Source organism: Colletotrichum paranaense (assembly GCF_030867605.1).
Source record: "Colletotrichum paranaense strain IMI 384185 chromosome Unknown Scaffold_2.1, whole genome shotgun sequence".
Lineage (NCBI taxonomy): Eukaryota > Fungi > Ascomycota > Sordariomycetes > Glomerellales > Glomerellaceae > Colletotrichum > Colletotrichum paranaense.
This window is the reverse complement of record NW_026848960.1, coordinates 1,638,356-1,663,542: the sequence shown is the minus strand read 5'-3', so window position 1 is coordinate 1,663,542 and position 25,187 is coordinate 1,638,356. Positions and strand designations below refer to the sequence as shown.

At 50.2% G+C, this 25,187-nt stretch overlaps 8 protein-coding genes across 8 annotated transcripts; 4 read left to right on the top strand and 4 right to left on the bottom strand.

Annotated features, from left to right (window-relative positions):
* Positions 1-2,219: 2,219 nt before the first annotated feature.
* Positions 2,220-2,432, bottom strand: CPAR01_02441 (uncharacterized protein; the record flags this gene model as incomplete). The annotated part of the gene is made up of 1 exon (XM_060486729.1): positions 2,220-2,432. The coding sequence occupies one exon, from the start codon at positions 2,430-2,432 to the stop codon at positions 2,220-2,222; it is 213 nt and encodes a 70-aa protein (XP_060354057.1).
* Positions 2,433-2,899: 467 nt separating this feature from the next.
* CPAR01_02440 (AMP-binding enzyme) lies at positions 2,900-6,252 on the top strand (the record flags this gene model as incomplete). The annotated part of the gene is made up of 7 exons (XM_060486728.1): positions 2,900-3,476; positions 3,544-3,678; positions 3,729-3,811; positions 3,865-3,968; positions 4,023-4,307; positions 4,359-4,452; positions 4,510-6,252. 7 exons carry the CDS (start codon positions 2,900-2,902, stop codon positions 6,250-6,252), a joined length of 3,021 nt encoding a protein of 1,006 aa, XP_060354056.1.
* A 4,941-nt stretch (positions 6,253-11,193) lies between these two features.
* On the top strand, positions 11,194-12,154 carry CPAR01_02439 (uncharacterized protein; the record flags this gene model as incomplete). The annotated part of the gene is made up of 2 exons (XM_060486727.1): positions 11,194-11,498; positions 11,560-12,154. 2 exons carry the CDS (start codon positions 11,194-11,196, stop codon positions 12,152-12,154), a joined length of 900 nt encoding a protein of 299 aa, XP_060354055.1.
* Positions 12,155-13,305: 1,151 nt separating this feature from the next.
* Positions 13,306-14,710, bottom strand: CPAR01_02438 (MFS transporter; the record flags this gene model as incomplete). The annotated part of the gene is made up of 2 exons (XM_060486726.1): positions 13,306-14,028; positions 14,099-14,710. 2 exons carry the CDS (start codon positions 14,708-14,710, stop codon positions 13,306-13,308), a joined length of 1,335 nt encoding a protein of 444 aa, XP_060354054.1.
* Positions 14,711-15,314: 604 nt separating this feature from the next.
* CPAR01_02437 (14-alpha sterol demethylase Cyp51A) lies at positions 15,315-17,021 on the bottom strand (the record flags this gene model as incomplete). Its single annotated transcript, XM_060486725.1, has 3 exons — positions 15,315-16,217; positions 16,294-16,728; positions 16,800-17,021. The coding sequence occupies 3 exons, from the start codon at positions 17,019-17,021 to the stop codon at positions 15,315-15,317; spliced, it is 1,560 nt and encodes a 519-aa protein (XP_060354053.1).
* A 724-nt stretch (positions 17,022-17,745) lies between these two features.
* On the bottom strand, positions 17,746-19,776 carry CPAR01_02436 (uncharacterized protein; the record flags this gene model as incomplete). The annotated part of the gene is made up of 7 exons (XM_060486724.1): positions 17,746-17,908; positions 17,968-18,297; positions 18,372-18,847; positions 18,908-19,030; positions 19,114-19,233; positions 19,293-19,500; positions 19,568-19,776. The coding sequence occupies 7 exons, from the start codon at positions 19,774-19,776 to the stop codon at positions 17,746-17,748; spliced, it is 1,629 nt and encodes a 542-aa protein (XP_060354052.1).
* A 1,239-nt stretch (positions 19,777-21,015) lies between these two features.
* Positions 21,016-22,886, top strand: CPAR01_02435 (uncharacterized protein; the record flags this gene model as incomplete). The annotated part of the gene is made up of 5 exons (XM_060486723.1): positions 21,016-21,576; positions 21,633-22,057; positions 22,119-22,412; positions 22,468-22,700; positions 22,771-22,886. The coding sequence occupies 5 exons, from the start codon at positions 21,016-21,018 to the stop codon at positions 22,884-22,886; spliced, it is 1,629 nt and encodes a 542-aa protein (XP_060354051.1).
* A 597-nt stretch (positions 22,887-23,483) lies between these two features.
* On the top strand, positions 23,484-25,081 carry CPAR01_02434 (uncharacterized protein; the record flags this gene model as incomplete). Its single annotated transcript, XM_060486722.1, has 3 exons — positions 23,484-23,526; positions 23,582-24,120; positions 24,179-25,081. 3 exons carry the CDS (start codon positions 23,484-23,486, stop codon positions 25,079-25,081), a joined length of 1,485 nt encoding a protein of 494 aa, XP_060354050.1.
* Positions 25,082-25,187: the final 106 nt, after the last annotated feature.

Below are 25,187 nucleotides of genomic sequence, written 5' to 3'. Positions count from 1 at the left end.
AGTACCGTGAAGGGAAAGATGGGTGCTACATGATTTGCCACATGTTCCGCATCGTATGCAAGCATTGTCAAGTTTGTTCTGTAGCACTGCGGATAGCTCCGAGGCTTATGCACGACACAGACAAACAGCTGCTAGATGCGGCAGGAGGGTAAGACAAGATCAGTTCTTCAAAATGCAAACATGCCGCAAATGACGTTAATTGATGCGAACCCGACAAGTACGCGATCTTCGAGTCCTTTTGCGTGCCAAGTGGGCCAAAATTTTGGTCTCCCCGACCACTGGGCAAAACACCAACTTGATGCTATCTTATACAGCACGTGAAGATCATGGGAAGTCCAAACAAGGTGTGCATGGGCAGGTTAGAGTTGCCAATTCTGATTGAGATCTGATCGCCGACCGATTAACTTCGAGCGGATCCTGCTCCGAAGCCCGACACGTCCTCTGGCATGCCAAGGAACTCTACGCTGACCGGTCCTGCTCCGCCTGATACTCGGACAATGTCGCCGACTTGGCGAATTGAGGCTTTTGCTACAGTTGCAGGCCATACAACCCTTTGACGCGTTATAGAGGAGCAACAGAAACATCCCAGCCACCTTGGGTGAGGAAATGTCCGACATCGGTTTTAGTCGAGACCGGGGGAGCTGACGAAGCGACGTCACAACTAATCCCGCGCGTTCGAAAATGACTCGGAGTAAACGTCACAGGGCTTCCGAAGGCCAGGATCGCAATGAAATTCCGCGGGAAACGGTCCTTGAAGATGCTGACGAAAACTTGACAAAGTGCAGGACAATGTCGTGGGCCAACGAGCCAACAACCGAAGCCCTGCGATGTCTCCCGATCTTGCGCGAGCGCGTGTGAAGCTCTTCAAAAGTTCAAAACACCAGCAACCTTGAGGAATCCAGTCCTGGTCGCCCCGGCCCACCCCCAGCTCCGTGACCCCACTACGGTCGGGCTTCCGATGCAGACGGCGGCAGCGGCTCGGAGGAGATGGCTCGTTGCGGCAACTGCAATGTGATCACCCGCCTTGCGCTGTTTTCGCCTAGTCCAATGTTACCTCTTTCCACGCAATATGGAAGAAGAAAGCGTCCGAAAAGGTTGACAGAAACCGGTTAGGAGCGATACCTGTACGGTTTTACATCAGCATCTGTCATCCACAAGCAGCTTCCCGAAAAGCCGCCAAGTTCTGGTTTTGAACAACTGTGCCTCGCTCACATGTGACATGGACCTGTATGATTTAGGCGCGAAGAAGGGAACCGCGTCTTTGGATGGTTGTATGATGTGCTTCCCGCGTCTTGGCCAACTCTTGGGCCCTCTCTAAGGTCGTTTGGTTGCGTTCGGTTGAGTGACGTGAGGTTGCATCGGCACATAGAGCTTCTCAACAAGGGATAGTTCCGGAACGTCGCAGTGCAAACGGAATCGCCCTGTCCGCGTCTAAATCGTCCCCCACGGTTGCCCGGCCCCATAGGTTGCACCGGGGCCCGGCTCGAAGAGAGAGGCCAGCCAGCGTCAACACCAGCTTTCATGGCTTGGCCCAGTTGCTCCCCACGGATCGCGGGGGCAGAAAATCACACCACTTGAATCCACTCGTAGAGATTGATTAGATTGCGTCGCAGCCATCCTGGAGCCATCTCGATCTGGACTTTCTGGGGGCTGGATCCTCCCTCCACTCACTGATGAAGCCTAGCCCGTCGCCACAGCCTTTTGCGCAAAGACTGGACCTGGGAGAAGGGACAAGAGCAGCTTCGTCGGTCACAAGGCCTCAGCTGGAGAAAGTCTGGAGCCGTTTCTTGTGGTTTCGTTTTCCAAGGACATGATCCTTGAAGCCTCGTCGATCCTCCGAGTCGATCCCGGGCTCCCCGCTGCGCCGCAGAAGGTAATCAGGCCTCAAAACTCGTTGCTCGCGACTGAGTGGACGATCAGTGATCATTGATCAGTGATTAGTGCCTTTATGTCGGTAGCCAGCAGGCGATGAAACGCTGCGTTGCTTTCGTTTGCGGTCTCGTATTCCGGCGGCCAGATGTTCCTAAGCTCGGCCGAGAAGGTAGTTAATCGTGACAACCAAGTTCCACCCCGCCCACCGGCAGTCGAGGGCCCACTCCCCAGGCCGGGCCGTGGGCGTTAGACCGATGTCATTTGTGGACTTGGACTTGTTTGTAAAGATTAACGCGTTAACTTGCAACTAGGTTGAAAGTGCTTGCATGAAGCACCACACCTAGAAGCTAAGTCCCACGAGTTGCGAGGTGGGGCCTTGCAGTACGTTGCAGGACTCTGCCACCTTGGTTGATACACCTTGAAGAGGATGTTATCGATGTTTGGATGTGATGAGATGGATGGATGGATGGATGGAGGGATGTATGCGCGCACGTCGGACCCGACAACTTTCCTGTTTGAGAGCCAGCGGTCAAGTTCACCCGCTGTCCTGACAAGGACATGGTTTCTTTCTTGAGACGGCTGCGAGGTCTTCTCAACGCGGAAGGAGAATTTTGATGTGTCAGTCCGAACCTCTCGATGTAGCTCGGGTGGAGTTCGAAGATGTCTGCTGGCCATCAGTGGGAGGATTCACGCAACAACCCCGGTGGATGACCTTGGGTGTGATGCAACTCAACACGGATGTACGTGATGGTGAGAGATTTTCCCTCTTGCGTCCGGTCCAGGAAGGAGGATGAGCACTTGCGTTGTCAGGGTATTGGGGGTCGAGGTTGTCGAGGGGCTCCAAAGGAGGCTGGCGAAGATATTTAAAGTCTCGAGCGCTCGCCAACATGGTGACGAGTCGACAATCAACAGGAGCATTTACTCCTTCAGATCTATTAGGATTTGGAATAGTCTGGTCTTTATTTGGCTCTCATTTGGAATTTATCCTTGCCAGTTCCCTCCTCCAGTCTATTTTAGTCCCGCAGCCATGCAGAACACTATCGTTCAAAACTCGGCGTTAACTCCGGTTGGGCCAGCCCCTCTATCCTTTACCCAAGGCGAACGAATCAAGTCCACCTATCCCACTGTTACGGCCGCATTCTATCATCATGCAGAGACTCATCCTGATGTCACCGCAGGGCGTGACTTGTCGTCGCAGCAGATTCGTGAGATCACTTACGGTGATCTTGCTACTCGAGCCAACCAGCTCTCAAGGAAACTGACCACACTCGGGGTCAAGCCTGGAGATAGAGTGCCTCTCGTCGTGAAGCGAGGTATTGACATGCTGGTTGGTATAGTTGCGATTCTCTCTTGCGGTGCTCAGTACGTTCCTCTCGACGGCGGTGTGGTTCCAGACTCTACACTACGATTTGTCTTGGAACAGGCGGGCGGCAAGCACGTTTTATGTCTCAAGTCGACAAAGCATCGATTCGACACTCTCGGTGTTCCCTGCGAGATCTTTGTCATTGATGAAGATTCGGAGAAAGATAAGGAGGTTTCGCAATCCTACCCTATCCAGGACCTGGCCCAACCAGACCATGGCTGCTACGTCATCTACACCTCGGGTAAGCGAACATCTCATCGCCCATTTAGATTTGAGAAGACAGTTGAGCTAATTCTCTGGCTCTGTAGGAACTACGGGCACTCCCAAAGGAGTGGATGTCACCCACAAAAATGTGACTAACCTCGTGTGCCTTTCACCTGGTGGCCTGGGTATCTCACCTGGAACGCGGGTGGGTCAGGTGTTGAATATCAGCTTTGATATGGGTAAGTCTTAGTTGCTAATACCCTAATCGCTGATGCTGACTTTGTGGTAGCTGCATGGGAGATGCTGGGATGTCTCTGCAACGGAGGAACTCTCGTCTTGAGAGGCTCAAAGTGGGAGCCATGTCTGAGAGAGGTGAGATAACTAAGACTTAGCATCCAACAACACAAGACTAACATAACCCACAGACTCAAGTCCTAATTTGTACACCAAGCATCTTGGCCAAGTATGATCCTCGGGAGTACACCAACATCAGAGTTGCTGCGACGGCAGGTGAACCCAGCTCTCAAAGGTGAGACTTCCATTGCACTTCTAAAGTGAGTTATGCTGACGATGAGACTGATAGGCTCGCCGACCTCTGGGCCACTCACGCAACCTACTACAACTGCTGTGGACCTACGGAGACTACCATTGTCAACACTATGCATCTTCACCGCCCGGGTGAAGCTCTGACAATCGGAAAGCCTACACCAAACAACACTGTCTACGTCCTTGACGCGCAAGGCAACTCTCTCGGTGTTGGAGAAGCCGGAGTTATGTGGGCCGGTGGCCACGGAATCTCTCGGGGCTATGTCTCTCTGCCCGAGAAGACTGCTGAGAGATACAAGCTGGACCCTTTTGCTAATGACGGGTGAGTATAATCCCTCGTGCTACTCAAAACTACCTGCTGATACTCTTGTAGATCTATGATGTACAACACTGGTGACCTCGGTCGCTGGAGATCGGACGGCTCAATTGACATCCTCGGAAGAGTCGATGACCAGATCAAGATTAAAGTAAGTAGCATCTCCAAACTCATACATTCAAAGAGCTTTCTAACACATCATTTGCAGGGGTTCCGGGTTGAGCTTGACGGAGTTACCTCTTCAATCAGCTCTTGTCCCATCGTCTCAAAGGCCACCGCGTTGTTCATCAGAAATGAGATCCACGGATTTGTCGCACCCAAGGACTGCGATCTCGACACGATACAAGCCCACGTCAGGGCTCGTCAACCTTACTACGCCATCCCCACCAAGTTCCACTTCCTTGATGCCCTTCCTCTGACTGCAAATGGCAAAGTCGACAAGCGTGCACTTCAAGACATGGTCACCGAGACTGGCAATACCGACAAGAAGGAAGTCGCCGATGTCACCATCAGGGAGACCGCCTCAAAGGAGTCCCTGTCTACGGACAGCAACTCCACCACCACGGACCTCAAGGCCGAATCCTCCGCTTCCAGCTTCACCGAGACAGACGAGAAGCTCGACCTCACCGGCGACATCCCCGAAAAGAACCTCGGCCGTCCCTACCGCGGCTTCGTTCACCGGATCGCCATCGTTTACCGCCGTCTCTTCACAATCGTGGGTCTCTTCAACATCGCGGCCGTCATCGCACTCGTCTTTGCCGGGTTCCAGCGCAACTGGCTCAGCACTCTCACAGCCATCAACCTGGTCGTCGCAGTCCTCGCCCGTCAGGACTTTGTCATCAACGCGCTTTACACAATCACCTGCAACGTGCCAAAGTCCTGGCCCCTCGCCATCAGGAAGCGCTGCGCCAGGATTTTCCACTTTGGCGGTGTTCACTCAGGCGCTGCTGTTTCTGCCGGAGCTTGGCTTTTGGCTTCCAACATCAGCGATGAGGTCTGCCAGCTGACAGAGTGCCCTAATTGGGGCCACCAGTCTATGGCTTCAAAGGTCGTGTCTTGGCTTCTTACGGGTTTGTTCACCATCACTATCGGTCTCGCTTGGCCCGGGTTCCGCAAGACCCATCACGACCTCTTCGAGAAGACCCATCGTTTCGTCGGATGGACCATGCTGGGGCTGTTCTGGGTCCAGGTTGTCCTCGGCGCGAACGACAGCAAGGTCGCAGAAATGTCCCTGGGCGACGCATGCATTCGAACTCCCGGCTTCTGGATGCTGGCGGTCGCCACGATGAGCATTGCCTCCTCTTGGTTGTTCCTCAAGAAAGTTCCTGTCGAAGCTGAGGTGCTTTCCGACCACGCAGTGAGACTGCATTTTGACTACACAGTCCCCGTCAACGGCAGCTTCGTCAGACTCTCTCAAAGGCCTCTTCTAGAATGGCACTCGTTCGCCACGATTCCGGCCCCTGAGAAGGTCGAGCATCGCGAGAAGGGTTTCTCTTTGGTTGTTTCCAACGCTGGCGATTGGACCAAAAACTGCATCCAGAAGCCCCCCACCCACATATGGGTTCGTGGTGTCCCGACCTGTGGTGTCATGCGCATCGCGACTTGCTTCAACCGCGTCGTGGTCATTGCCACGGGATCCGGCATTGGGCCTCTTCTTGGCCACATTCAACAGCCAAGCTGCGCGACGCAGTTGATCTGGTCCACACCAAAGCCCGAGCAAACGTTTGGCAAGCCTTTGCTCGACGCCATCAAGAAAAAGATCCCCAACGCAGTGATTCACGACACCAAGATATCGGGTCGTCCGGATCTGGTGAAGATGGGATACAACCTTGTTCAGAGCTTCAACGCCGAAGCTGTCATTATCATTGCGAACGAAAAGATCACGAAGAAGGTTGTTTATGGTCTTGAGACTAGAGGTGTTCCGGCTTACGGCGCTATTTGGGACTCTTGAGCGATTGACTCGTTGGAAGCGCCGGGGGACCTTTTCTTGTCAATTTCATTATTCCTTGGTTTCTAAATGGAGTTTGGCGCTTTCCGCATGATTTTGATTTGTGGTGCGAATCTGGCGACCAACATCTCACATTTTTCTTTCATGATTGTCATCCAAACTGCTAGCTATTAGATAGTGATCTCAGTCCACTCTTTACTTATGATATAGAAAATATCGCCCGTAATTTAGGCATATCGCCATTTGCCTAAGTACCTAAACGTAAGGCGGATACAGCAATGTCACCATAGGCACTGTCATTGACTTTCAGACATGTCAGAGCAGCTCCCTTTCAGAAGATGATACATACCTGTAGTTTACTTGAACTGACTTATTCATTCTGAATCATCATGTGGTGACTCTTCATAGGTGGTTTCTCGTCGTCAAAGTAGACAGACCGCTGATCGCATCCCATCATTCCGATGCAGTTCGATCGTCATATAATGTAAGTATACACTGAGATAATGCTTCGTTCCAGTCTGCGTGGAATACGAAAATGAAATCAAAATTAGATAGGATGGCTGAGTGAAGCTACTCTGTCATCATTAACAACGCGTGGGAGGGGAAATGACTGCAGCCATGGATGGTACAAGGCCCACAACTAGATCGGGGAATTAGTCAGTCACCAATCAATAATGAAGGACCATGGAGAGCCTATTACCAGGTGGCCAAGGCAGACTCGTGCGCTGCGGACAGAATAGAGATGAGCTCTCCAGTCTAGTTTGCCGAGACACCCAGAGGTCTTTGGTCGAGACTCGAGAGGCTGCGATGTCATCGACGCTATCTGTAGATATCTAGGACAACAAAAACAACCTTTACTAGATTAGCTCACTTCCTTGGCAATGGTAATCTATGACTCGCCGAGATTATGCGTGCCTCCAGTCATGTCCGACGACTAACTCCGGACACGAGGTTGCCTTCTCCTGTCCCGTCTTCCCGCCTTGAATCTCATACGCCGGTAGCTTAGAGAGCGGCTGGACTTGCTGGCCCCCTCAGGAATCTTCGAAGCTCCCGAGGTCTGAGCGCTCTGATGACTGGACACACGTGTGCTATTGATTAGATGAATGGCCGATGGTTTACACGGAGCTGCACTTGGCGACAACTCTCTGGCCAGTTGGAGTTGAGGTAATTAAGCACAGCAGCGCAGCAGTCGCTGCAACCTCAACGGGTCGGAGACGTGAAAACATACGATATAATAAGATTAATGATGCGGCCTAAAATATTTCAAGATACGCGTGGTGCATGAATTGAGGGGTAGCGTGCTGGCTTCGATGGCATCGTGCCTAGGTCGTCTTGGCACATATGATACTGCGATTTACGCCAATGATTTACCATTCAGAAAAAGATGCGTCCCTTAAGATTGTATCTTTCTATGACTCCAATACTGCAGAAGCTTTAGTACGTGACCATGGGCCTGAAGCCACACATCTGCGAAACCCCATTTGGAAAGGGTAGATGCTATGTCCTATGTCGGGAGGGAAGGTATTTCTGTTCTTCCATCTGGGGTTCGAACCATATGTCTTGTTCAAAACAGGTTTTGAACTCCGATCACTTGATAAAGAATTGTTTCAAGTGTGGTAACAGTAGCATTGGTATGTACTGGGTGTCGTTGCTCCATTAAGAACCCTAGGCCGCAAGATACACAGGCAATTGCATCATGGAGGCGTATGGAGTTAGGAACCATTGCGTTCGATATTCAACACGGCGCAGAACAAGCCCAATTGCTGCAAGATAGACGACCAGCTTCCCAATAAAGAAGCTCAGTGGAGGTTCGGCAGATATATGCCAAATGCCAAGTAAAATGGTTCCTAAGACAAAGTGACTGGCAAGAGGTTGGCAGATGTGTGTTGCCGAGACTCATGATGCAGAGGCATCATGGATAACCTCGGTGTCTAGTCAAGGGATGTTACTCTCAGCAGCATAGTCGATGTCGTCCCACAGATTCCTGATGCCCTTTGTGCTTGTGTGCAATTCTCGTTCAGATGGTTTGGGGGACAGATGTGCAACATCGCTGCAGCTGGCTGGCCTTGATTTACGTGTTTATCTGTCATTTTAAGAGTGCAACTTCTGCATGAGCGAATGAGAGGCATGAGATTTGAGCCATGGAAGAGCTTTCATGTTCCTTGCTGTTTCTGGCAACGAGCGAATCGGTGGCTAGATGTCGCCTGTCAGCACTCCAGATGGTTAGGGCTTCGTGAGGGCTTCGTGGACGTTTCGCGATGGAGACTAGCAGGTACTCTGGACAAAGCTATGTTAACAGTGAAGATGAAAACATTGACAAGATTGAATGCTTCAGATCCCACGTCGACCTGCTCTATTCGGTTCAACTCCTGCATAGGATTGGTCAAACCAAGAGATAAACACATGCCAAAGATCTGTCACCCGAGGCATCAAGTTGAATCTTTCTGCATCAACGGGAGGAACAAATCTTGGCAGAAACGTGTCAAACGACTATGAGGGGTTGAAAGGTCGTTCGAGCCGCTGTGACCTCGAGACGGTAACTCGGAGGGTAACATAATGTCCCAGAAAGGGGAGGTAAGAGTCATTTCAGTTTTCGATGAACATGTGGGAGAGCTCTTGGGTGAACGATCGATGATATCGACTCCCCAACTTCCAAGTTTGTTGCGGTAGTCGTATTTGATGCCGGAACTTGGCTGCGTCTGCATGCAACCTAGGGCGGCTGCACCATGCGGCATATCGCCTACACCAAGCGCTAAGTCTGCTTCCTCAGGACCCAAAACAACCTCTCAAAACTAGCTCAATGTGACGTAGACGACGGCTAGCTAGTCGATCAAGGACGTTCGTCATTAATACCAAGGGCTGGGCAGCGCAGGGGTGTCTTGAAGCGCTCTAGAAAGTTCAGGTGGCTGAACTTGCACAATCTGCCATCCAAACCAGACTTGCTTCTTTCGGCCCTGATCTGTTCTTCGGCATTCGACAGTCAAACATTGCCCACCTCGGCGTTGCATTGTAGCTTGCAGACTTGAGTTGTATTTCGACACTGAATCGGTAGCACAAGCCCGGGTACGACTAAGACAAGCAACTTTGAGAGTTTATGATACTGATTCGTGCGATTTCGTGCACAATGGAACAGTTACTGACTGCAATGTCCTGACGCAACAGGTCCTCTTTCTCGGAGTCGAATTGCAAGGCGCTCTCGAAAATCTCGCGATCATCGTGCATGCTGCAATTCGGTTTCGCAGAGCTCAGCGTTGTCGAAAGAGCCCTGGGATGGAGACGCGTTGGGGTTTCAAATGACAGTCATCTCAACTCAGCCCGGAATGATTGTCGAGAAGATCGGATAAACGGCCCAAAGAGTTTTTTATAGTATTTGTCAATACAGCCACTCAGAGCAGAGTTGTTGAATTCGTAGTGGTGTTGATGTCGTATTGTGGTTTTCTGTGGTCCCCCCAGCGTGGCAGCGCAAGCTGCATCCTGGTTCCCCACAAAGCACCGCGAAAGCGAGGTGAAAGTCAAGTTAGGCCAGACGTGCCTCAAGTTCAGCTGTCTTAAGTAGTTCAGTCGTCAAACACGGGACGATTGGCCTGTGCTTACTCAAGCATCGACAGTCCGGACGGCGAGAGCGAGTCTCACAAACCCTGGAATGTTAGGTGGCCTCGTTAGAAAACATCTGGACAGCTTAATTATAGTTGCTTCTGTGTGTAAGTGTACGATGGCATCATAGTTGCTCGATTGCTCATACAATAAGTCCGAGTAGTTACAGCACGAACGCCATCGATGGCAAGAATGCGAGAAATAAAGCTGAGACGGAAAAGAAGTGCCGATGGAGAATTCCAGATCCAGAATCAATCAAATATCAATATGTCCGGAAAGACGTGACGGGAGAAAAGAGGGTCACGGACAATTGAGGCATTCTTTTTCCTCCGCAGCTATGGTTAGTTGCGCCGCATCTGATGGGGAAGCGAAGCATTGGTAGGAGCTTGGGACCAATTGACCATGTCCAAGGTCACGCTGGTTCTCGAAACCGAGCTTCCAATCTGTTTTGAGGTAAAGTTTGCCAGATTTTCCATGCTATCAAGGGCCCCTTGATTGGTCTTTGTCGGTATTTACAACCCTAGTGCCGATCTGATGCCCAGTTGTCCCCCACTCTCTGTCGGAATGGGTGACATCGACTGGACGGACGGGTTCACGTAGATTGGATGGGTGGCTTGGCTTCAGATAAAATTCTCCGCTAGTTCACCATAGGGCAGATCGTTGCAAGGCTTGGGGGCGAGGCAGACAGGTGCGAGCAGACAACTGGCAGTGAAACGCCTTGTTGCACTCAGTCACCATCTTTTGCATTCACAAGATAGCAGATCCTTGGGCTGTTCTAGGTTCATCCTAGCCTTGAGGGCCGGATAGAGCCTGCCGGCAGTCGTTCATTGGATCCCCGCCTGTGTCAAAGGCCAAATGCTCCACTCGGGGTTACCCGCGCTGCGTAACGGCGCAGGGGCGTTAATTTGGGTTTGAATCGGTCTCGGTCTCGGTATCGCAGTACAGAGTGGGAGAGTTCCATCGACCGGCTGTGCAACAGTGCAATACACCAAACACGAATGATTTGGCTGTCAATCGTTGCAGTGATCTGCCAGTGTTGTGCAGTCTGATCTTGTTTTAGACTAAAACGTCGTCATGACAAATGACTCGGCCTCAACATAGGGGTTTACTTTAATAGTCCATCAACGACGCAAGATCATGATCAAATCAGCCGACAATTCAACATCATCTCGAGCCAAGTTGACAAAAACAGCATCTTCATCGAACTAGATACTCAAGAGCGCAACTTGCTAATCTTGAAATCACATCATTGCGTATACGCAAAGTCAATCCTCAATTCCCCGATTTGGATTCGATACCGAACGCACCAATCAAGACCCGCCAACTTACCGTTAACGGAAATCCTACAACATGGCCGAAGCTGCAGCACACAACTTTCCCCCCGTCTCTAGCGAGGTCGTCAACTTGGCGATTGCGGAGCTAGTTCTCTATGGCCTCATGTTCCCTTCCGCAGTATGGATCACCTGGAAGCACGGAAAGAAGGGCATGGTATGCTGGCCTATCTTTGTCTCTCACTTCGGAATGAGATTCATTGCCGATATCTACCAAGTCATCAAACGAGACGAGCCATTGCTTCCAAACCAGTTCAACATTATGACTAGCGCCGGTAGTTTGGCTTGCTTGTCACTGACCTTGATTGGCATTGTTTACGAGGCGTAAGGGAATCCGTCAATACCTGGGGTCGATAAGAAAGATTGACTCACGTGTGTTCTATAGCAACATCATCCTGCCCGGATCACCGAAGCGATGGACCGAAAAGATTATCTTGGGCGTCACCCATCTCATGAACACTGCGGGTATCGGCATGGCAACCTACGGAGGATCCCCCAGTCACGAAGGCGGCCTTATCAACAATAGCTTGAACCAAATCGGTAACTGCTTGGAGCTCTTCGTCATGTTCGCCGTCTGCGCCTGGCTGTGGCCCACCTACAAGAAAATCCGATCTTCGTCCAGCCCCAACTGCCGCCCCGCGATGCTCATGATCCGCGCTGCTGTCGTCGGCTTGCCGTTCCAGCTGATCCACCTGGCTTACACCACGACCTACGCCTTCAACCAGATCTCCAGCCTCGACCCCATCATGGGATCTTTCGCGACGAAGCTTGTTCTGATTTTCGGCACATACCTTGGTGTCACAATCGCCATGCTCGCAGGAGGCTGGCTCAGCATGAGCGCCGACATGCCCAAGGCCGTGCAGGTAGAACTCACCCCTACCGATGTCGAAGGCAACAACAATCTTGTGCGTGACGACATTCCTTTGACCCGGGACTGGAGCAGGGACGACATTGCCAGAGCGAAGCAGGGCTTCGTCTAAAGCATCAAAAGCTTGGCGTTCGTCGTTTCCTTTGGACTTTTCTGAGAGATTATTTTCCATTGCATTGCGTAGCGAAAGAAAACGAACCAACGGGTCAGGAGACTGACGACTTTTCGGGCCTTAGGAAGAAGAAGATTCAGCTCAGACCGGAAGATTCCGACTTGGAGGACGAACCCGATCGAGGAAGGGAGCTAGGGCCTGGGAGACTTCTATCAACGACAACAGGGATTAGTGCTTTGAGGCAGGACGTGCAGGACACGGGAAACTGCACTCGAGTGCCGGATAGGTCTGGTTTTGGGTTTGGTATTTGGATTGGATGGTGGAATTTCCAGACAACTTCTTTCCCGGTTGATTTTACGTTTGATGGTCTTCAGTGTCGTTTTCCTCTTCCGCATATAGAGTGTATCATAAATCCTTTTTTTAGCGCCTTGACTGCTCAAATCGGTTTCAACGGTATGATTTCATTGGAACCTTGATCTGTGACTTGGGGACAACAGATATGGAACAATCCCCTGGACAGAGGGGCACGTAAGTCTTTCGACATTGGGTAACAAGAAAACGCACCTGTGTCAAGGATTGTCAAAGTAGTCTCCTTTGGCATGGTTGCAATCGAAGATGATGCACCCAAGATAGCTGATATTCGGAGGCACTTACAAAACATGTCTTACGATTCCACAGCGCATCAGCCGAAGGCAAGGCGCCTTGACCTAGTCCTCTTTGCGCACTATGGACACTAAGATTAAGCTAAAATTCAATCAGGATTTATTCTTCTAGATAAGGTACTTCATGTAAGTTGTTCTAATGCGACTGCTTATTGCTCGGCTAACTTGAGCAAGAGGCTCAATCGGCCTAACCAGAACTGTAGGAAGGCTCAACTCCAATTTCGTTTTCTTGAATAACGTTGTAGAAGAGCGTGGAGTCTTGTTATTCTGTCCTTGATTCAGTATTCTTGCGAAGATTGTACGCTGAATTCATAGTTGCACGTAATTCTCGTTAGTAGTTCGGTACTGGTATGTTTGCAATGTCTCTCGCGAGTCGTTCACTGTGGACAGTATCCAGGAACCCCGTCTCTGATCCCCACTCAACCCCTTCACCTTGTTGTCCAAGTCACCTTGCTATCAAACATACAGAGCTCTGTGTATGTGTACCATTTAGTCTTGTCTTATTCGCACAGGCTCTTCTTGGAGTATCTTCTTCCCTGCCACCTTATATGATATGAGCCACAGAAGAAGAATGACAGCAAATTGTGAAAGAAGCATGTAAGGAAACACATGGAGCCCCGCCACCTGGGTGATAGCGCCGAGCATATATGGAAGTATGGCGCCGCCGACTTGGCCGAGGGAAGCAACAAACGATACCGCACCAACATGAAGCTCTTTTGGTAGGTAATGAACAAATTCGACGATGCAAGAGGGGAATAGCGGGCCCATAACGAAGCCGAGCAGTGCCATCGAAAGTACCGAGACCCACAGAACCTGCACTATCATGAAAAGCACCACAATGGCGGGAGCAAGTGCCAAGTAGATGATGACTGCCCGTCTTGGGGTCAACTTCTCTGTGACTGCACCCAAAGCTAGTCGTCCAATCGCCATGCCTGCCCAGAAGCCAGAAGAGCAAATACTGGATGCATAAGTGCTGGTATGGCGGACGCGGAGCATGAATGTGACAACCCAGCCGGAAACAGTGCACTCAGTGCCCACGTATGCCAGAAGGTAAGCGGCGTATATCCAGGTCGCGCTGTATCGGAAGATGGCTCGTTGATCTACTCCATCTTCAGGGTTTCCCTGCTTCTTCTTGTTCTCATGGTACTTCGCTGCAGTCTCGTATCTGAACGCCAGGGGCAGAAAGACCACTTCTACAGCAGATGCAATAGTCTGAAAGCGTGTTAGTAGCCAACCATGAAAGATTCCAAGCCTTGTCCAGGTTCCTTCCACAGAAACTTACCAGCACATAGAACCACTGATACCACTGTCCATTATTCGTAGACAACATAATCCCTGCTAGGTAGGGGCAAGTCGCAGCTCCAATCGAGAATGAGCCATGCAAAAGACCCGATAGGGTATTTGCGTTATTCAGTGCAGCAACCCAAGCACACCAGGATCCATCGACTATGCCAACTCCGAAGGAACCTACAGTGACTCCCAGAAGGAATACTGGAAAACGTGGATGGAAGGAGCCTACTGCGGCGTAGGCCAGATGGCATGCGGGACCTATGAAAGCAATTCCGCGTTGCCCGAGTTTCTCATGGATGCGACTGTTGAGAAGAGATGCCAAGCAGTAGCCGACTGGTCCAACGAGAAAGATGGCAGAGACTTGAATTTCGTTGAGCTGGTAATATGTTTGCTGGTGCGGTAGCGTCACTCCAATTGTAGCCACGAAAAGGCCTGCGACTACGAAAGAGTAAGCTGCCGCGGCAAGCTTCAATGCGATGGCTTCTCGGTCTTGTCCGTTGATGGATGATGTTGGCTCGATATTCGAATCTGCACTTCTAGTGCCAAGCAACCGTTCAGATTCTGTTGCACCATTGAAATCAGATGATGAAGTGGGAGGTGCCATGATTCGTGCTGTTGGGGTCGCTGTGAACGAAGAGCAAAAGTAAGTAGCTCCCTTGACTATGACATTGGGGTAAGTTGACGGCTTGAAATGGAGGGTGTCAGTGATTATTAACGGCTTCAGGGCTCGAGAGCTGAGTCGGCAAAGCTTCGGATGATCATCCAGATGTTGCCTTTTTAGGAACATGTTCCAGCTCGGATGGGCCCTTGCGCTTCGTAACAAGGTTTAACAATAAAGTGTTGGCGCTTGTTGTCTTTTGCTTACTGCGTAGAACCAACTTCAAAGCTTCAGTTTGACACGATGATTAGCTTCAACGTTCTACCGCAGACATCTTCTGAATTTAGGATGTAGAACAAGCATCATGTAGCTATGTTAACCGACTCCAGACACCGTACCCTCGATCTTGATCAACTCAAATTTGCTAGCTGGGGTAAGGCATGTAGTATTTCCAATAAGCCAGTCCGCTCAACATAAAATAGCCAGGTAATAGCGCTTAGAATCCCGATTGAAAGTATGAACAATCACTTTTATTCCACCTCATGGAGAGGGACAAAGGGAGAACATCATGTTCGGGTCTCAGAATTGCATTAATTCGGCGCCAATATTTCTACTCCCGACGGGTCCAACGGATGAGCCCAGGTTGAACTGGACGCGCAAACATGGACGTGTGATCCGTCGGCGGCACGATGCCTGTACTTCCATCTATGGTGCCCAGTTTGAAGTTGCGCACGATAGTGCCGACAATAACACCTAGATTCAAGTATGCAAATTTCTCGCCAATGCAGCGGTGTCGCCCTGCCCCGAACGGGATGTAAGGACTCCTAGTACCCTTGGAAACTGCGCCATAGCCGTAGTCTACAACATCATTGGCATCAACGATGCTCTCGCTAGGCTGTAGCTCATCCCACCGATGAGGATTCCAGGACTTTGCGTCCGGGAAGTATTCGTCGCTTATGGCAGTCACCATTGGCGAGGCCAGCAGCACTTTGTCAGTGCCGACCACGTAAGGACTTCCGGGAATGGCCAGAGGGTTCATAACCTTGCGGAGAATGGAGTGGATGGAACCATGTAGGCGAAGCGTCTCCTTCACGACATTGTGTAGAAGCGGCAGCTTGTCTAGATCGCAATATTGCATTGGCGAGAGTCGACTTTCGTCTCCATGGCCAAGATTCAGTATCTGCTCTTGATAAAGCTCTTCTGCAACGTCGGGATGTGCGGCTAAACGATGCATGATCCATGCACTGGCTGAAGATGACGAGTGTTGACCTCCCATGAGGAGCGTGATCATCATGCACGCAACCTCTTTATCTGGCACCGGTGTTCCATCCTTGTAGTTCGAGTTCATGAGGTTCCAGAGCATGTCGTACTCGTCGTCGGACTCGAGACCGTTCTTACGACGTTGGATGATGATATCCTCGTATACGTCTCGCATCTTGTTGTGGGCAGCATCGCGACGTCGGTTTCGGGGTAGAGGTAGCCAAGGAAAGAGGAAGTTGACTGGGGTGAAGCCCTAGGCGGCCAGGCTGTTAGTATCATACTTGAATCTAGAGAAGCCAAATATCAACGGGGGGATACGGGGCACCTACCATGTCAAGATCATGGTACAAGCCCGCGAACTCAGCCGTCAGCTTTTGCCTGACCTCTTCTCCCTGCAACGAGCGCGCTGCTGTGAATAATGTGATCTCAGACATGGCGGCAGAGATATCAACAACACCCGATGACCCCTTCCATGCAGGGCTCATCTTGATATAATCCACCACTTCCTTCTCAATCAACGGAACATGAGATTCCAGAGCCTTTTGTGTAAGTCCAAACTTAACAAACTTCTTCTGTTCCATGAGCTTGGAATTAGGGCAGTCGTAAATGACATCTTTTCCGAACACGGGAATCGTGAGCGGTCCGTAAATCTCCTCGGCGTTGATGTCCTGAAGCTTTCCATTGAGAATAAAGTCGTTGCCCTCGATTCCCAGATAGCAGGTCATTTTCCTGCCAAAAAGGGTGAAAGTGAAGACATCACCGTACTGACTAAAGGTTAGCGAAATGAAAGCTTATAGCTCATGTTGCTCCTGCGCGAGTCTTTGGTAGGCTATACCTTCGCACGGTACTTGACGAAGAACCCTACAGGATCCATGCCATAGGAAACAGCATTGCCAATGTAAGGAATCCAATGGAAAACAGCTGGCGGTTCGCTCTTGGCGTGGAAAAGCGTCTGACGGCAGGCATTAATCAGAATCGATGCCACTAATCCGATGAGGCCACAAAAGGCAATGGGTGCCAAACTCGACAGGCCCAAGACCTTAATAGAGTCTGACATTTCAGCGGCTAGGTTTTGTCAATATTCTGTAGAATGATAAACAAAATCTCCAAGTAAGAAGAGGATAAGGACTGCGTCTGGGCCAACACAACATAAGTCGAGTAGACATTTCAATAGCTCGGTCAGGAAAGACGACGATAATTCTTTTTAATTCATACATGTGTAGTAGGCAATGGCAAACATCCAAAACTCCGTCGGTGATTTGGAGCCAAGTCTAGCAAACTGAGTGACAGCAACTAAGAAGCCTTTCGAATTCGTATTCGGCTGGACCTACAAGCCTTCGAGATGTTAGTAATTGCGATGTCCACATCGAGCTCCCTGCTTTCCTTGATGGCCCTGGAGCGCAAAGGCGGTTCGTATTCGTATTAGGTACGTACCCACCCCTATTAAGCTGCAGGCGCTGCTGATTTCAGTTGAGACCAGTGGGCCTAGTAAATACATGAGCACTAGAAAATCACTGCGATTTCCTAAAACATCTTTATTGATGAATGCACAATTACCGCGTTTCATAAAGTTTGTCCGACTATGGTGCCATGCAGTCGCTAGTGTGCAGATTATGCTCTTCGAGGTAAGGTATCAGCTTGGAGCAGGTTGGATCTCATACGTAGTATAAGTCGGATTTTGGTCTACCCAAATCTACCTCTCATTACTTAAGAATACATATGAGTAAGGATCTGAACGCAAGTCTCTTTCGGAGCATCAGAATTGCTGCTCTCAAACTTTTCTACTCTTTCTGGCAGTACTTCCAATACCGGGTGACACTCGCTGCACGAATCTGTCGACCCCATTTGATCATGGCAAAGTACGATGAGATCTGCGCCAAAGCAGCAAACGCAGCAACTAAAAACGCGTTTTGGTACCCCATATTTTCGACCCAAGGAGTTATGCTGATACCGGTTAGCCAAATACACCTCTTTCCAACATTGAACGAATGACGGCGACTCACCCATAGGAAACAGCAAAAGACATGGTGTTGCGGATCAGGATGACGGTGACAATGGCATCTTCGCCCAACTCCTTGTAGCAGTCGATGCAATAGCTGATCGAAAGCTGGCTGCCGGCAGTGATAGCTGCACCGAAGACACCCATTGCAAAAATCAAGCCAAACCAGTGGACTTCGTGCGCGGCCCCGACGCCCCAGAGGAGAAGAGCACCTGGGATGCAGATCAATAGTGCTGTGAAGAGCCACAAACGGAACTCAGGTTCCATTATTCCGTTGTTACGACGTGCCTTCCAGATGACGAACTTGTCGCCAAAAAGCCCTGAGTACACTGTTCTATAGTAACCCATTAGAACTTATACTAAAGAGAGAGAGAGAGAGAGAGAGAGAGAGAGCTAGACGTTGCTTACCCAATGCCGACGCCGATCAAACAGGATATGTAAGACAATCCGACAATGCTTGATCTGAAGTTGTAAGGCGAGCTCGATAAGATCAACGATGCAGTGCCATTCAGAACATTGAAATAACAAACAACAGCTCCATACATGAAGCCTGCGAACACGATTGATGGAAATTGGAAGTAGAGAAATGGTCTGATCACCATTTCTACAAGTGAAGCGTGATGATTGATGTCCTGTTTTCTGAACATTTTGAGCTTGTCGAGGTATGACTTCTTTGTCATAGTCGGCACGAGGCTGGGAGGCGTCTGAACAGGCGCTACTCGATCTGAGTCGGATGGATCTTTGGACCCCTTCTCAAGTGCTGATGGTGTGTAGTCCACTTGATAGGGTTCGGCCGTCAAAACGTCCATGCGTTGATAATTGGTCTCTTCCATGAAGAAGAAACAGATGACGAAGCCAGCCCCGCAGAAGATAGCACACCAGTACTGCATCCCGAAGTCAGTCACGGGAGCGAATGCGTGCAACTTCCAAATTCAGAGTCTCACCAAGACCCATTCCCAACCTTGGCCGTCATTGACGAATCCGGCAATGACTGGTGCAAGGAAGTTACTTCCCACCAAGAACAAGGCATAGAAGCCCATGTAAGTGCCTCTCTCGTGTGTGAACCACTGTTCGTATGGTTAGTTGAGATACAGAAGGTAGGGATGCTACTGATATAGTTATCTGGAGGATACATGCACGCTTGACATACCACATCGGCAATGGATATCTCGCACAGAGATTCTATGGGCGCACCGATAGCTCCCTGCAATACTTTATTCGCAATCCAATTACTGCCCGTGGTGGCATATGGTGCCCACAACATGATGGCCTAGGTTGCCTATTGTCAGGTCGAGGACTAGCATCAGCTGATATTGTGTGAAAACTGACCATGCTTCCTAGTAGAGTAAACAAGTACACTGGACGTTTGCCAAACTTCTGGGCAAGCGGTTGCCATATCAGACAGCCCCAACCAAATGCCAGAAACATGTAGCCGGTTCCGGAGTTCAAGTCTGCGAGGGTCAGACCGGTCGCGGTGGATATCGGCACAAGGACAGAGTAGATCGCGGCTGATGCGATGCCAACGGCGAGGCAGTAACTGCATAATAATGTCACCTGATTAGCTTTAAAGAGGGCAAATCAGTTGCCAGATGGAGTCGACTTACACGCATATGCATGCTAGGAGCTGATACTTTCTTCGAGGGCTCCAATTCAAAGGGTCGTCCGGGTCATTTGATGGCGTCGGAATCAGAACGATGTCTTTTCCACTACCCTCAGCGTGCCGTGAGGCCATCGTACCCTCAAGATCTACCAAGTGGACCGTTCCAGGGATGAAGCCCGGCGGCGGGGCCATTCCGACCGTGTTAGAGCCCATGGTCGATGTTCAAAGAGAAATTTGTGGAAAAGCCTGGGTGGTCCGTGGGGCATAGAATGAGTGTAACAAAGAGTTGCGAGAAGGGAGTAATGGTGGGCAATATGTAGGAGAGACAATGGGTTCTATCTATCTTCTGCCCACATAGATATTGATAGCAATGACGAAAATGAAGCCGAGAAGTAATTCCGGAACGGTGATATCAGACTTTGACTACATGTTCCAAGTTCCAATGTGACAAGATAGGCATTCTCTTGATAAAGCACATGGGAGGCATGGTGGTAAGTAAAGGGGCCATGGTGGACTCGGCGGCCGTAACTTTCTTGAATGGGGCCAATCATATGTAATTACGAACTTATCTCATATGGGTCGGCCCTTGAGTCTGGGGTAATCTCCACCATATGGGTGACTTGACGATGGGGTAAATGGACTTGATCTCTGCGCGCCCAGCAATCATGCTGCGCCCGGCACTGTCGAATTGACACTGCTACAGGGTTACAGATGCACCAAATGATGAGTGTGAGGATAAATTCTGCCTTTCTTGTCTGCTACCTCAACAACGACCAGCAGATTATGACATGCATCAAGCTGGTGTGGATAAGCCAATAGCCAATGATTGAGAATTACGAGAGTTCGGCACCGGCTGATTGCTGTTAAATGCCATGAACCAGCCAATCACTTGTATTTGCGAGGGATCGAGAGGAGCCAACTCTGATAAGGCACGGATCACACCCGTCCTCTTGTTGGGATGATAATCTGATCCTTGAGGAGACACCAACGACAACAAAGAATTGTTGCGACAGCAACAGAATGGTACCAGATCGGCAGAGCATGCCGAGGGATTACTCCAACTACGGTATCTCAAGAGAGGTTCCGGCGTCAAGTCCTGCCTACTAGTACCTGTTTTAGCCATGTATTTACCTTGGGTCGAGAAAAACAAAGCTGCATTAATGAGGGGAACTCATTACAGGACTCCAACGGATTATGTACGCTGTCGTCACAATCAGCGGCGATAAGTCATTGACCAATATGCATGCGAAGTTGAATAAGCTCCAATCTTCAGTCAACGGGGGATGGCCGGGTTCTTGATTATCCCCTCCCCCAGTCCTTGGAACAGAAATATTGATAAACACGTTATCCCAATTATATCCAACGTCTGATGGGTGTCTCCTCCGGCGCACCCTCTTTTACCATCAACTTCCATCATTTTATCCTCGTCTCTTTTCCAGTGTATCAATAATCATGGGTTCGCTTGCACCAGCTTCGTGGGAACTCAAGGCCGATAAGTTGAGGAAGATCCTCAAAGACTCTCTCAATCCGAAATGGCTCTTGGCTCCGGAAGACCTGCCTTCCCCAAGCCAGCTGAATATCTCCAAGTTCATCGACACATGCAAGCTGTTGACCCCACAGGAGCAGGAGATTACAGCATGTAGCGGCACTGAGCTAGTAAGCCGGATGGCTGCTGGCAAGCTTACCGCCGTTGAGACAGTTACAGCGTTTCTGAAGCGCGCTCATGTGGCTCATCAGCTGACCAACTTCGCGACCGAGTTCTTGGTCGATGAAGCGTTAGCTGCTGCTGCAAAGCTCGATGCGAAGTTCCAGGAGACTGGAAAGATCGTTGGACCGATGCATGGTCTGCCGATTTCCATTAAAGAGCATATTGGACTCAAAGGGAAGATTGTGCATTCGGCCTACGTGGCTTGGGCGGACAACATTGCCCAAGAAGACGCTCTAGTTCTTCGGCTGGCTGCGAAAGCGGGTGCTGTCTTCCATGTCCGCACCAATGTCCCACAAAGTTGCATGGTAAGCCACGTCGTTCATGATTTCCGAGATAACCGGACTGACTGGTCGTACTACAGCACCTCGACTGCAGCAATCCCATTTACGGCACGACAGTCAACCCTTACAACCGCAATCTCACATCGGGCGGCTCCAGTGGTGGCGAAGGAGCATGCCTCGGACTCCGTGGCTCTGTATTGGGACTCGGGACTGACATCGGGGGCTCCGTTCGTGGGCCGGCGGCCTTTTGCGGCTGCTATGGTCTTCGAACAACGGCTCTGCGCAATCCATACAAAGGCATTTGTCTGCCGGGCCTAGGCCAAGAGAGCATCAAGTGTATCTTGGGCCCCTTGGCAAACAGCATCTCGGATATTCAGCTCTTTGAAGATGTTGTACTTAACCAAGAGCCTTGGGACGAAGAGACCTCTCTGGTTCCCCTGCCCTGGAAGAAGATGGAGCCATATCAACCAGGCCAATTTACTGTTGGTGTTATTTGGGACGATGGGTAAGTGATTTTGGAATTTGAGTGCATGCTTTCGAAGTTTCCACTAACGGTAGCTGTACAGAATGGTTCATCCTCATCCGCCAGTTACCCGTGGCCTCAAGTACGCTGTTGACAAACTTAAGGCAGCTGGGGTGAAGGTCGTAGACTTTGAGCCGTATAAACATAGCGAAGGAGCCGAGATAATCGAGCTTCTCTACTTCCCAGACGCAGCCGAGACACAGAAGGAAGTCCTTGCAGAAGGGGGCGAGCCGGTAGCACCATTAACGGAGTGGGCGTTCCACTACTCAAAGCCGGAGCCGCTCACCATCAGAGAGAATTGGGAACTGAACTTACGGAGAGAAGCTTTCCGTGAAGAGTAAGGGAAATCAAATCCATCTGCTTGGCTCATAGCTGACATCGTTGGCACTCAGGTATCATAAGGTGATGAAAGATCGCGGCGTCGATTTCATTCTTTGCCCTGCCTATGTCGGCGTGGCTGCAAAGTGCGGCACTCCTCAATACTGGCATTACACGACTATCTGGAATATTCTGGATCAACCAAGCATCACTTTCCCGACTGGTCTTCATGTCGACCCCAAGGTTGACGTAGTTGATGCCAACTACAAGCCTCGATCAGCAACAGATGAGAGAGAGTACAAGAAATGTAAGTTTACACCACGTCCCGTGGCTATGGTTTCTCGATTGAGCATATGATATTTACCAAAAAAACTCAGATATTCCCGAAGCGTTTGTCGATGCCCCGATCGCTCTCCAGCTCGCTGGCAAGCACTTCCGGGACGAGGAGACGGTGGCTGCAGCAGATTTGGTGACGAAGATCATACAAAATTGAGGTGAACTTGGCCCTTATTTTGTAATATCTCAATATTTTCAAGCCTTGAAAGTCCCGTTGAATAATTGAATAATCTTGATTCATTCCTGGCCGCATAGTTTTCTGTCATCAATGGAACATAGGCCCCTTTGTAGGCACCTAGATTTGGACCATTGCGGTAGAGCTCGCGATGAAAATTTGTACTCAACACGGCGGCCGGCGAGCACTCAAAGTCATCATCTAGATTGTTGAACCATACGCATTGGTGCGAAAGAAGGTGATTTCACCAGAGCAACTGCCTAGAATACTTGCCATTCATGCCGCAGACGAACTCAAATGGTGTGCAAGGTTCTAGGTTGTAGATATGTGCAACCAACCCCGCAAAGGCATGGTATGTACTCCAAGTAATACGATAAGCCGCCCCACCATGGATGTTAGGACGATGTTCGTGCGGGGCTGTGCACCATTTTTCCTATGATAAGACATGCCGATCCTGCGTATCCCCTTTGATTGGGTCTTTGAAGTAGGCAGCCTTGCTTCGCAGCTGGCATATCTGCTTCGTCACTACCGATTGCTGATTTCAGCGCCTCAATACATGCTTGTTACACGTGCATCAACATGCCCAAAGCCAAATTGCGAACGAAGACCGGGTGCTCGACCTGTGAGTCAGTTCGATTCGCCTATTCGACATTAGGAACGTTGCTAATACGTAGCAGGTAGGAAGAGAAGAGTGAAATGCGGCGAGGAGAAACCAGTATGCCGCGCCTGCGTTGCTTCAGGACGTGGTTGCACGTGGCCGTCCTCCGACGACATGTACGATAGACGTCACCGATCTCGCCGATCTTTCTCTGATGACAGGACCTTGCCTTCACCGTCTTCCTGCAGCAAAGAATCCATCATCTCTCTGGAATTAAGAGAGCTGCCGGATCTCGAACAGGAGCTGACCCACCACTACTTCAACATATTCCTCTCCGTACTCTTACTCCCCACAGTGAGAGAAAGAGACCTGGAGGGCTATGGATCGCAGGTGATGAGCATGATGCTTCGCTCTGAAAGCGTAAAGTGCGCTGTCCTCGCTGCGTGTGCTTCTAATAAGTACATGCTTCTGAGGTCAAGGAGGTATCATGATGCGGCACTGGGGTACTACTTCCGTGCCGTGGAACTGGTCAATCGTGCTCTTCATGACTTGGGTGTATCCGCCAAGGGGCCTGACGATCCGCTGCTGACTACCGTTGTGTATCTTTACTTATACGATGTAAGTATCCCGTTGTTGCTGAGTCTCAAATCCCAACCCGGTCTCATTAATTTGAAAGATGTGGGGGCCGCCCGACGAGACTTTAGACGCGAGGAAGCATGTCGACGGCGCTATGAACCTACTCAAGCTTAGATACGAAGACACCTGCTCACCCATGTCAATGTCGAGACCTCTACATCGAATTAATACGGAGAGCGTGCTTTATCAAGCATTCCTGCTTGCTATGCGAAAGCCATTCGCTCCCAACTTTCATGTGGATGAACAATTCCTCGATCGATCCGAACATGTTCTCAACGCAAGGAAACTCATCGACATATTATCCGAAGGTGATAGCCCCGTACTGGGCTTACCACTGCCGCTATATCGTCTCATAACGGACCTCATTGACGTCCTCAACTCACCCAAGCATCCGACTGAAGCGTTTCTGATTCGGATGAGAGAGGAGATGGAAACATGGGAAGGCCTCGTACTGGTAGAAGATGGAGGAGCCAGCTGCCCTTTGTCCATGACGAGCTTTCACAAAGACGCTGTTACTCTTTTCGTTTTGGGCGCTTCGCTGCTCCTAGACTACATCGCAGAGTTTTCACTAGCCAACCACACTTTATGGCCACAGGTCCCAAGAACTACGCAGAACAGCTGGAACCCTTTACATCCAACACGGAGTGCACCAAGATGGCAAGTGCAGCGTGCCTTTGAGATTCTTCGTCGACCAGCCGCCTATGAAACGTGGACGCGGTGCTTCTTGGGGGCTTGGCCGATGTTGATACTTGGTTACTCTGTTACCTCGTCTGAGGATATCTCGTTGATCCGGCGTGTTCTGACGCAAATGATAGAGCGTATGGGGTATGGAGAAATCCAAAGGATTCTCGATGATCTAGAAGGAGTCTGGACTAAGCGCACCGAGGACATTCCGAGAGAGTCTGTGGTGATGAGTGCTATCGAGAGGACTTGTGCGGTGTAATCAAGGGCTGTGGACAAAAGTCTTTGTGTTCAATTGCCAACATGCAGTGAAAGTGAAAAAATGATTAGAAGACAGCGACTAAAGTATGTAATGCTGCTGATCTCTT